At 41.7% G+C, this 12,289-nt stretch overlaps 1 protein-coding gene across 1 annotated transcript in view; it reads left to right on the top strand.

Moving 5' to 3' along the window:
- Positions 1–12,289, top strand: part of CLPTM1 (CLPTM1 regulator of GABA type A receptor forward trafficking) — an 84,820-nt gene that overhangs the window by 49,651 nt on the left and 22,880 nt on the right. Inside the window, exons 11-12 of the mRNA XM_053696511.1 lie at positions 8,292–8,387; positions 8,476–8,611. Coding sequence (XP_053552486.1) covers positions 8,292–8,387; positions 8,476–8,611 — 232 coding nt within the window. The remainder of the gene's footprint in view (positions 1–8,291; positions 8,388–8,475; positions 8,612–12,289) is intronic.

Raw genomic sequence — 12,289 nt, 5'->3', positions numbered from 1 at the left:
ACGGTGTGAGATTGTGTATGTGTTACAGATTTATATGTGATGTATGTACTGATCTGGTGCACATTAGTAACGGGGGTGTGATATTGTGGTATGTGTTACAGATTTATATGTGATGTAAGCTACTGATCTGATGCACATTAGTAACGGTATGATATTGTGTGTGTTTATTACAGATTTATATTGATGTTTGTACTGATCTGGTGCACATTAGTAACGTGTGAGATTGTTGTGTGTTTATTACAGATTTATATGTGATGTACGTACTGATCTGATGCACATTAGTAACGGGTGTGAGATTGTGTGTGTTTATTACAGATTTATATGTGATGTACGTACTGATCTGGTGCACATTAGTAACGTGTGAGATTGTGTGTGTTTATTACAGATTTATATGTGATGTATGTACTGATCTGGTGCACATTAGTAACGGTGTGTGAGATTGTGTGTGTTTATTTACAGATTTTATATGTGATGTATGTACTGATCTGGTGCACATTAGTAACGGTGTGAGATTGTGTGTGTTTATTACAGATTTATATGTGATGTATGTACTGATGCTGGTGCACATTAGTAACGGTGTGAGATTGTGTGTGTTTATTTCAGATTTATATGTGCTGTATGTACTGATTTGGTGCACATTAGTAACGGTGGTGAGATTGTGTATATGTTACAGATTAGTATGTGCTGTTTGTTACTGATCTGGTGCACTTAGTAACGGTGTGAGATTTGTGTGTGTGTGTTTACAGATTTATATGTGATGTACGTACTGATCTGGTGCACATTAGTACGGTGTGAGATTGTGTGTGTTTATTACAGATTTATATGTGCTGTATGTACTGATCTGGTGCACATTAGTAACGGTGTGAGATTGTGTGTGTGTTACAGATTTATATGTGCTGTATGTACTGATTTGGTGCACATTAGTAACGGTGTGTGAGATTGTGTATATGTTACAGATTTATATGTGCTGTTTGTACTGATCTGGTGCACATTAGTAACGGTGTGAGATTGTGTGTGTTTATTACAGATTTATATGTGATGTATGTACTGATCTGGTGCACGATTAGTAACGTGTGAGATTGTGTGTGTTTTATTACAGATTTATATGTGATGTATGTACTTATCTGTGCACAACATTAGTAACGGTGTAATGATTGTGTATGTGTTACAGATTTATATGTGATGTATGTACTGATCTGGTGCACATTAGTAACGGTGTGAGATTGTATGTGTTACAGATTTATATGTGTTGTATGTACTGATTGGTGCACATTAGTAACGGTGTGAGATTGTGGTAGTTATGTTACAGATTTATATGTGCTGTTTGTACTGTATCTGGTGCACATTAGTAACGTGTGAGAATGTGTGTGTGTGTACAGATTTATATGTGATGTACGTACTGATCTGGTGCACATTTTAGTAACGGAGTGAGATTGGTGTGTGTTTATTACAGATTTATTTGTGGCTGTATGGTACTGATCTGGTGCACATTAGTAACGGTGTGAGATTGTGTGTGTGGTGTGTTACAGATTTATATGTGATGTACGTACTGATCTGATGCACATTAGTAACGGTGTGAGATTGTGTGTGTTTATTACAGATTTATAGGTGCTGCTATGTACTGATCTGGTGCACATTAATAACGGTGTGAGATTGTGTATGTTTATTACAGATTTTATATGTGATGTATGTACTGATCTGGTGCACCACTTAGTAACAGTGTGAGATCGTATATTGTGTTACAGATTTATATGAGATGTATGTACTGATCTGGTGCACATTAGTAACGGTGTGAGGATTGTATGTGTTACAGATTTATATGTGATGTATGTACTTATCTGTGCACATTAGTAACAGTATGATATTGCTGGTGTGTTTATTACAGATTTATATGTGATGTATGTACTGATCTGATGCACATAGTAACGGTGTGAGATTGGTGGTGTGTTTATTACAGATTTATATGTGATGTATGTACTGATCTGATGGCACATTAGTAGACGGTGTGAGATTGTGTGTGTTTATTACAGATTTATATGTGATGTATGTACTGATCTGATGCACATTAGTAACGGGTGGTGATATTGTGTTATGTGTTAGGATTTATATGTGCTGTACGGATACTGATCTGATGCACATTAGTAACGTGTGATATTGTGTGTGTTTATTACAGATTTATATGTGATGTATGTACTGATCTGGTGCACATTAGTACGGTTGTGATATTGTGTGTGTTTATTACAGATTTTTATGTGATGTACGTACTGATCTGGATGCACATTAGTAACGGTGTGAGATTGGGTGTTACAGATTTATATGTGTGATGTATGTACTGATCTGGTGTATATTTTACCAGTTTCTGTATTTTGGGTCATCAAGCTATATACCCTTTTCTCTTGTAAGTGTATCCAGTCCACGGGTTCATCCATTACTTGTGGGGATATTCTCCTTCCCAACAGGAAGTTGCAAGAGGACACCCACAGCAGAGCTGTCTATATAGCTCCTCCCCTAACTGCCACCCCCAGTCATTCTCTTGCAACTCTCGACAAGAAAGGAAGTATCAAGAGATATGTGGTGACTTAGTGTAGTTTTACCTTCAATCAAGAGTTTGTTATTTTTAATCGGTACCTTGGCGTTGTACTGTTTTACTCTCAGGCAGAAATTAGAAGAAGAATTCTGCATGGAGGTTTGATTGATCTTAGTGGTTTGTAACTAAGGTCCATTGCTGTTCTCTCACATAACTGAAGAATATGAGAAAACTTCAGTTGGGGGAACGGTCCTGCAGATTACCTGCTTTGAGGTATGTTCAGTATTTTTTATTTCTAGAGAGATGAATAAGTTCTAGAAAATGCTGACAGAGCCTTGTGTATTTGAGGTAAGCCTGATGCAGTGATTTAACAGCGACTGGGATCATGCTTACAAAACAGGGTAATACTCATGTTAATAATCATATTACTTAGTGACAAAACGTTTACATGATTTCATAAATAGGACTTTTTTTTTCTGTGAGGGAGAGCATTATTTGGGGCCTAGTTTCCACATGGCTAGTCAGATACTCCTAGGAGTATTTTCTTAAGGCCCCTCTGGCATCCAGTACATGTTGGCAGGGGCCTATTTTAGTGCTCTAACTGCGCAGTTTTAATTCAGACTGAGACATCCAGCTTCCCTAGAGGAGTCCTCTGGCATCTGAGGACCATTTCAAAGGGGTTATTTCTGCACAAAATCGTTTTTGAGGGCAGGTAGGAGCCTCAGCAGAGCTGTGGCAAGGTGCTCAACTGACTTTTAACGTTTTTTTAACAATTTTCAATCCGGTTTGGGGCCCTAAGGGGTTAATCATCCCATTTGCAAGATTTGAGTCTCTTGAGGAGGCTCTACAGGTGGAGACCCCGCTAGATGATATTCTAGACAGGATTAAAGCTCTTAAGTTAGCTAACTCCTTTATTTCTGACGCCATTTTTCATTTAGCCAAGCTAACGGCTAAGAATTCAGGTTTTGCCATTTTGGCGCGTAGGGCGCTATATAAGTCCTGGTCAGCAGACATTATTTCAAACTCTAAGCTTCTTAACATCCCCTTCAAGGGACAGACCCTATTCGGGCCTTGTCTGAAGGAGATAATTTCTGATATTACTGGAGGAAAAGGTCACGCCCTTCCTCAGGATAGGTCCAATAAGTTAAGGACTAGGGTTGCACCGATACCATTTTTTTAAGACCGAGTACAAGTACCGATACTTGTTTTCAAATACTCGCCGGATACCAATTACCGATACTTTTTTTTATGTCATGTGACAGTTTACCAAGCACAATACAGACTAATTATTTAAGATTCCTTCTTTATAATTATGAAGGACTGTAGCTCAAAAGACATTATGAAATAATAAAACAGGTTTTATTTGTCACAAAGTTCACAGAACATGTTTAGAAATAAAAATATTACAATAAAATATATTAACAACAACAATAAATAACAAATATAAAATTGCAACCAACCAAAAGTGCCATACAGTAAAAAATACACCAGAATACTGTTTAATCATGGTGAACAACACTATAGGCTAGATTTCATTTGACTGGTAAGCTACTGCATGGGGCAGAAAGATATTTTTTGGGCCATTTTTAGCCAGAGCTGGAAATCTCAGTTTATTAACTGCCCAGTACTTCAGGGGTTTGTCTCTAACAATGTAAAGTAATCTCTCCTACAATAATACAAATAGAGCAATTTGTATTGGCAGAACAGTAGTAAACAATTTTTAGTTTAGTCTCCACTCCAGCTTTAAATGAAATGGGAACATGCAGTTTGAAAAAAACACCACAAGATAGCATGATGGGTAGTAAGTGGAGGTATCGGTTTAAGTATCGGTGCATTTGCACGAGTACAAGTACTCATGCAAGTACTTGGTATCGGTACCGATACCGATACTAGTATCGGTATCGGTGCAACCCTATTAAGGACCAAACAGAATAATTTTCGTTCCTTTCGAAACTTCAAGAGTGGCGCAGCTTCAGTTTCCTCTAATGCAAAACAAGAGGGAAATTTCGCCCAGTCCAAACTAGTCTGGAGACCTAACCAGGCTTGGAACAAGAGGAAGCAGGCCAAGAAACCTGCGGCTGCCTCTAAGACAGCATGAAGGAGTAGCCCCCCGATCCGGGACCGGATCTAGTAGGGGCAGACCTTCCCTCTTCGCCAGGCTTGGGCAAGAGACGTCCAGGATCCCTGGGCATTAGAGATTGTTTCCCAGGGATATCTTCTGGACTTCAAAACTTCATCTCCCAAGGGGAGATTTCATCTCTCACAATTATCTGTAAACCAGATAAAGAGAGAGGAATTCTTACATTGTTTTCAAGACCTAGTTATGGGAGTGATCCACCCAGTTCCAAAGGAGGAACAGAGGCAAGGCTTCTATTCAAATCTGTTTGTAGTTCCCAAGAAAGAGGGAACCTTCAGACCAATCTTAGATCTCAAGATCTTAAACAAATTTCTCAGGGTCCCATCCTTCAAGATGGAGACTATTCAAACCATCCTATCTATGATCCAGGAGGGTCAATATATGACTACCGTGGACTTAAAGGATGCTTATCTTCACATTCCGATACACAGAGATCATCATCAGTTTCTCAGGTTCGCCTTCCTAGACAGGCATTACCAGTTTGTGGCTCTTCCCTTTGGGTTAGCTACGGCACCAAGAATCTTTACGAAGGTTCTAGGGTCACTCCTAGCGGTCCTAAGGCCGCGGGGTATAGCAGTAGCCCCCTTACCTAGACGACATTCTGATACAGGCGTCGAATTTTCAAATCGCCAGGTCCCATACGGACATTGTTCTGGCATGCCTGAGGTCCTCATGGGTGGAAGGTGAACGAAGAAAAGAGTTCTCTATCCCCTCTCCACCAAGAGTTTCCTTCCTAGGAACTCTGATAGATTCTGTAGAAATGAAGATTTACCTGACTCGAGGCCAGGTTGTCAAAACTTCTAATTCCTGCCGTGTTCTTTACGCCATGTTCTTTATTCTACTTCTCGCCCTTCAGTGGCTCAGTGTATGGAAGTAATCGGCTTAATGGTAGCGGCAATGGACATAGTGCCGTTTACCCCGCCTACATCTCAGACCGCTGCAACTTTGCATGCTCAGTCAGTAGAATGGGGATTACACAGATTTGTCCCCTCTACTAAATCTGGATTCAAGAGACCAGGGATTCTCTTCTCTGGTGGCTATCTCTGGTCCATCTGTCCAAGGGTATGACCTTCCGCAGGCCAGATTGGGACAATAGTAACAACAGATGCCAGCCTTCTGGGCTCGGGTGCAGTCTGGAACTCCTGAAGGCTCAGGGCTCGTGGACTCAGGAGGAGGCACTCCTTCCGATAAACATTCTGGAACTAAGAGCGATATTCAATGCTCTTCAGGCTTGGCCTCAGCTTGCTGCGGTCAGGTTCATCAGATTTCAGTCGGACAATATCACGACTGTAGCCTATATCAACCATCAAGGGGGAACAAGGAGTTCCCTAGCAATGTTGGAGGTTTCAAAAATAATTCTATGGGCAGAGGTTCACTCTTGCCATCTATCAGCTATCCATATCCCAGGAGTAGAGAACTGGGAGGCGGATTTTCTAGGTCGGCAGACTTTTCATCCGGGGGAGTGGGAGCTCCATCCGGAGGTGTTTGCACAGTTGAATTCAACCTTTGGGGCAAACCAGAACTGGATCTCATGGTGTCTCGTCAGAACTCCAAGCTTCCTTGTTACGGATCCAGGTCCAGGGATCCCAAGGCAGCGCTGATAGATGCTCTAGCAGCGCCTTGGTCCCTTCAAAACCTGGCTTATGTGTTTCCACCGTTTCCTCTGCTCCCTCGTCTGATTGCCAAGATCAAGCAGGAGAGAGCTTCGTGATTTTGATAGCACCTGCGTGGCCATGCAGGACTTGGTATGCAGATCTGGTGGACATGTCATCCCTTCCACCATGGACTCTGCCGCTGAGGCAGACCTTCTACTTCAGGGTCCTTTCAACCATCCAAATCTATTTCTCTGCGTGCTGACTGCTTGGAGATTGAACGCTTGATTTTATCAAAGCGTGGTTTCTTCTGAGTCTGTCATGGATACCTTAATTCAGGCTTGAAAGCGGCGTCACCAGGAAAATCTATCATAAGATATGGTGTAGATTTCTTCATTGGTGTGAATCCAAAGGTTACTCATGGGGAGTAAGGTCAGGATTCCTAGGATATTATCTTTTCTCAAGAAGGATTGGAGAAGGGATTGTCAGCTGGTTCCTTAAAGGGACAGATTTCTGCTCTGTCTATTCTTTTGCACAAGCGTCTGGCTGATACTCCAGACGTTCAGGCGTTTTGTCAGGCTTTAGTTAGAATCAAGCCTGTGTTTAAACCTGTTGCTCCGCCATGGAGTTTAAATTTAGTTATTAAGGTTCTGCAAGGGGTTCCGTTTGAACCTTTGCATTCCATAGATATTAAACTTTTATCTTGGAAAGTTCTGTTTTTAGTAGCTATCTCCTTGGCTCGAAGAGTTTCGGAGTTATCTGCTTTACAATGTGATTCCCCTTATCTCATTTTCCATGCAGATAAGGTAGTGTTACGTACCAAACCTGGTTTTCTTCCTAAGGTGGTATCTAATAAAAATATCAATCAGGAGATTGTTGTTCCTTCACTATGTCCCTAATCCTTCTTCAAAGAAGGAACGTCTATTACACAATCTTGATGTGGTTCGTGCTTTAAAATTTTATTTACAAGCTACGAAGAATTTTCGTTCAAACATCTGCTTTGTTTGTGGTCTACTCTGGACAGAGGAAGAGGCCAAAAGGCTTCGGCAACTTCTCTTTCTTTTTGGCTAAGAAGTATAATCCGCTTAGCTTATGAGACTGCTGGCCAGCAGCCTCCTGAAAGGAATTACAGCTCATTCTACTAGAGCGGTAGCTTCCACATGGGCTTTTAAAAATGAGGCTCTGTTGAACAGATTTGTAAGGCGGGCGACTTGGTCTTCACTTCATACTTTTTCTAAATTCTACAAATTTGATACTTTTTGCTTCTTCGAAGACTATTTTTGGGAGAAAGGTCTTACAGGCAGTGGTGCCTTCCGTTTAAGCACCTGCCTTGTCCCTCCCTTCATCCGTGTCCTATAGCTTTGGTATTGGGTATCCCACAAGTAATGGATGAATCCGTGGGACTGGATACACCTTACAAGAGAAAACAAAATTTATGCTTACCTGATAAATTTATTTCTCTTGTGGTGTATCCAGTCCACGGCCCGCCTGTCATTTTAAGGGCAGGTGTTTTTTAATTTTTAAACTACAGTCACCACTGCACCCTATAGTTTCTCCTTTCTCTTGCTTGTCTTCGGTCGAATGTCTGGGAGTGGCAGTTAGGGGGAGGAGCTATATAGACAGCTCTGCTTGTGGGTGATCCTCTTGCAGCTTCCCTGTTGGGAAGGAGAATATCCTCACAAGTAATGGATGAATCCGTGGACTGGATACACCACAAGAGAAATAAATTTATCAGGTAAGCATAAATTTTGTTTTTTCCCATATTACTACTGGCATTTCGCTGTTGGCGAGGGGTTATTTGTCCGTATAAAAACTGTACTTAGCGGTTGGCGGCAGAGGGAAGTTAACTCTTTATTACTCCAGGTATGAGAGCAATAAAACACCTGTCTTGTACTGTCAGGGTAAAGAAAGGGAATTATCAGAAAGTATAAATCTTGTTTTCTTTTCTTATACTATTAAACCATTGACACCGAAATGACAGTGTTCATTTTTACCTGTTAATCACCAAGGACTGACACGTTTTCTTCTCCCACAGCTGGACAGACAGAATAAGGTGGCTGGAATCTTCCCACGACTCACAGTGAAGGACAAGTCCACATATGTAGAGTCATCCACAAACGTTTATGATAACGTTAGTACCTTTTTATTTACTTTCAATGAGAGATGTACACACGTTTTATAGACTTAACAAAATATTGTTCTTTCTTCCGTACATGCAGATGGCATTCCGCTACCTATCATGGATCCTCTTCCCGTTACTGGGCTGCTATATGGTCTACAGTTTACTGTATATGGAACACAAGAGCTGGTATTCCTGGGTATTAAGTTTGTTATATGGATTCCTCCTCACATTTGGTACGTGCACAAAAGGATTTGAGGGTTATAAAATGTGTTTTATTGTTACATCCAACACATTTTATATTGGGTGGCTAAAAACAAACTATTTATATGGACTGATCAAGTGATAAAATTACTTTGTGTTTTGGTAGCCGTATGGCACTATGCAGTAGCCAGATGGCTACTTGTTACTGAAGCTATCAAAAGTGCACATTAATTGCACAGTTTAACATAAAATGATTCAATGGTAATTTTGTGCTACAAACATTGAAAAAATGTATATTTGCTAATATTAGCATAATATTGGCTAAATCTTTAGCCAGGTGGTCGGTAAAATCAGATGGCTGGTGTGCCCATTTAAATAGGTACTGGGGAGAATGCGGCTTGTTAATGTAGGCCTGATTAATATTTCTATATAGCTTGGGTTTCTAACCTTTAAGAAGTAGGGGCTTTGGAACATATTTTCATCTATAGTTAGGGTTTTCTAATGCGTTACATGCTTTACCTTATTGCATGTTTAATGTCTTGTTGATTCTTACTTAAAGGGACACTAAACCCAAACATTTTTTTTCATGATTCAAGTAGAGAATTCAATTTTAACCCCTTAACGACCGAGGACGTGCAGGGTACGTCCTCTAAAGGGATGTCGGTTAACGAACCAAGGACGTACCTGCACGTCCTCGGTCTGGAACCGCAGCTGGAAGCGATCCTGATCACTTCCAGCTGCTTTCCCGGTTATTGCAGGATGCCTCGATATCGAGGCATCCTGCAATAACATTTTTTACCCCTCCGTGCAGAGAGAGCCACTCTGTGGCCCTCTCTGCACCGGACATCGATGCCGTATTCGTTGGTGGGTGGAGCTGAAGTGGGAGGCGGGTGGGGCGGCCATCGATGGCTTCTAAGTCTGAGAGGGGGGGCGGATCGCCGGGGGCGTGCATGGGTACGCGCGGGTCACGGTAGGCGGCTACACTACAGAAACATTTTTTTTGTATAAATGCCCATAAAAACATTAAAAAAAAAAATCTAAGGGATCTGGAGGGGGTGGGGGATTGGCTCTTGGGGGGGGGGGGGGAAGCTACACTAGCAGAAAAAAACAAAAAAAATTTAAGAAAAAACCCCAAAAATGTTTTTCTCTTACTTGGTGTATCCAGTCCACGGATTCATCCTTACTTGTGGGATATTCTCATTCCCTACAGGAAGTGGCAAAGAGAGCACACAGCAGAGCTGTCGCATATAGCTCCCCCTCAGGCTCCGCCCCCCCAGTCATTCTCTTGGCCGCTCTAACAAGTAGCATCTCCACGGGAGGGGTAAGTGAATGTGTGTTAGATTTGTAGTTTTTATTTCTTCAATCAAAAGTTTGTTATTTTAAAATAGTGCCGGTTTGTACTATTTACTCTGTGGCAGAAAGTGATGAAGATTTCTGCTGAGAGGAAAACGATTTTAGCATGTTGTAACTAAAATCCACTGCTGTTCCCACGCAGGACTGTTGAGCATCAGAAAACTTCAGTTTGGGGGAACAGTTTGCAGGCTTAACTGCTTTGAGGTATGTTTCAGTCATTTTTTTCTAGTCAAGACTTAGTAATGCTAGAAGACTGACAAGAATCCCCATGTGGGAAAGGTAAGCCATATTCTGAGACTTAGTATAGAAGGAAGGCTTATTTGAAAGGGCTCAAACACTGGTGGACACTGTTAAGGGGCAATCGATTATTTTTTAACAAAAATCTGATATTTATACAAGTTTATATTACATTTGAAACACTTTTTTGGGGTTTATTCCGCATGGCATCTATTTAGAACACCTATTTTGGCTTGGGAAGGCCCCACATCCTCAGAGTGAAGAGGGAGAGGGCCTGAAATTCGCGCCTCAGTTGCGCAGTTGATTTTACAGACAGCTTCATGCAGCTCCATGTGAAGAGTCCAGAGATTACTTGAGGACTTCAGAGAGGCTTATTTTTGATTAAAACTAATCCCCCAAGGAAGGTAGGACCACAGCAGAGAGGCTGTGGCATGGTGCTTAGCTTTAATTTGCTCCGGTTTGGGCAGTAAGGGGTTAATTGACTTGAATTTGCTGTGCAATCATTTCAAAGCATTAGGATCATATGGTGAAAATTTCATAAAGATTGGATGATTTTTGGAGATTTAGTAAAAAAGTGGTGCGCTTTTTATTATTTAAAAGGCACAGTACCGTTTTTTCAAAATTGTATTTACTGTATTTGAGTGCTGTCTAAGTCTGTTTAACATGTCTGAGCCTACTGATAGACCTTGTTCTATGTGTTTAAAAGCCATGGCGGTACCCCCTTTACATTTGAGTTTAAATGTGTGCTAAGGTATCTAAACATTTTAAAGACCCATGCAGTGACACTTAAAAATGTAGCCCAAGATGATTCTTTAACGGAAGGTAACGAGGATAGTCCTCCTTCCTCTCCCCATGTGTCAACCACCAGTTACGCCCCGCGCAAGCGATGCCTTAGTACCTCTAGCGCATTGGCCCCTATTACCTTACAACAATTAGCAGCAGTCATGGATAATTCCCTTGCGCATTTCTATCCAAACTGCCAGTTTTTTTCCAAAAAGCGTGATAGCTCAGTTTTTAAGCACAGAGGATGAGCAACTCAGAAGCTTTGGATGATTTTATCCGTTGTACCCTCACAACACTCTGAAGTGGCAGTGAGGGATGTGCTGTCCGAGGGAGAAATTTCTGACGCAGGAAAGGTTTTCAGCGGGCAGAATCAGATTCCTTAGCGTTTAAATTTAAGCTGGAACACCTCCGCGTACTGCTTAAGGCTGGTTTTAGCTACGCTGGATGATTTCCCAGAAAAAATTGTGTAAAATGGACAAGTTTCTAGAAGTCCCTGTATACACTGAGGCTGTTTCCGATCCCGAAGAGGGTGGCGGATATTGTGACTAGGGAGTGGGAGAGACCAGGTGTACCTTTTGTTCCCCCCCCCTATCTTTAAGAAATGTTCCCCATAAATGACCCCCAGGCGGGACGCGTGGCAGACGGTCCCTAAGGTAGAGGGAGCGGTTTCAACACTAGCCAAGCGCAACAACCATACCAAATAGAAGACAGTTGTGCTTTCAAAGATCCTATGGATAAAAAATTAGGTTTACTAAAGAAAATATTTGTTCAACAAGGTTTCCTTCTTCAACCGATTGCCTGCATTATTCCTGTAAACTACTGCAGCGGCTTTCTGGTTTTGAGGCACTGGAGGGAGTCGCTCCAGAGAGAAGCTTCATATGACGAAGTCATGGATAGAATTCATGGTCTAAAGCTGGCTAATTCCTTTATCACAGATGCCGCTTTCCAATTAGCCTAAGTTAGCGGCGAAAAATTCTGGTTTTGCCATGATGGCGCGGAGAGCGCTTTGGCTCAAATCGTGGTCGGCTGACGTGTCGTCCAAAACAAAACTATTAAATATTCCTTTCAAGGGAAAGACCCTATTCGGCCCAGAATTGAAGAAATTATTTCGGATATCAATGGGGGGAAAGGGCCATGCTCTTCCACAAGATAGACCATTTAAGGCCAAAAACAAGGCTAATTTTCGCTCCTTTCGCCAACTTCAGGAGCGGACCTGATTCAACCTCTGCAACCGCAAAGCAGGAGGGTAACTCTCCCAGCCCAAGCAACCTGGAAGCCTTTGCAGGGCTGGAACAAGGGTAAGCAGGCCAAGAAGCCTGCGGCTGCTACCAAGACAG

The sequence above is a fragment of the Bombina bombina genome, unplaced genomic scaffold (genome assembly GCF_027579735.1).
Source record: "Bombina bombina isolate aBomBom1 unplaced genomic scaffold, aBomBom1.pri scaffold_504, whole genome shotgun sequence".
NCBI classification, from domain to species: Eukaryota; Metazoa; Chordata; class Amphibia; order Anura; family Bombinatoridae; genus Bombina; species Bombina bombina.
This window is presented reverse-complemented; position numbering and strand designations above follow the sequence as displayed.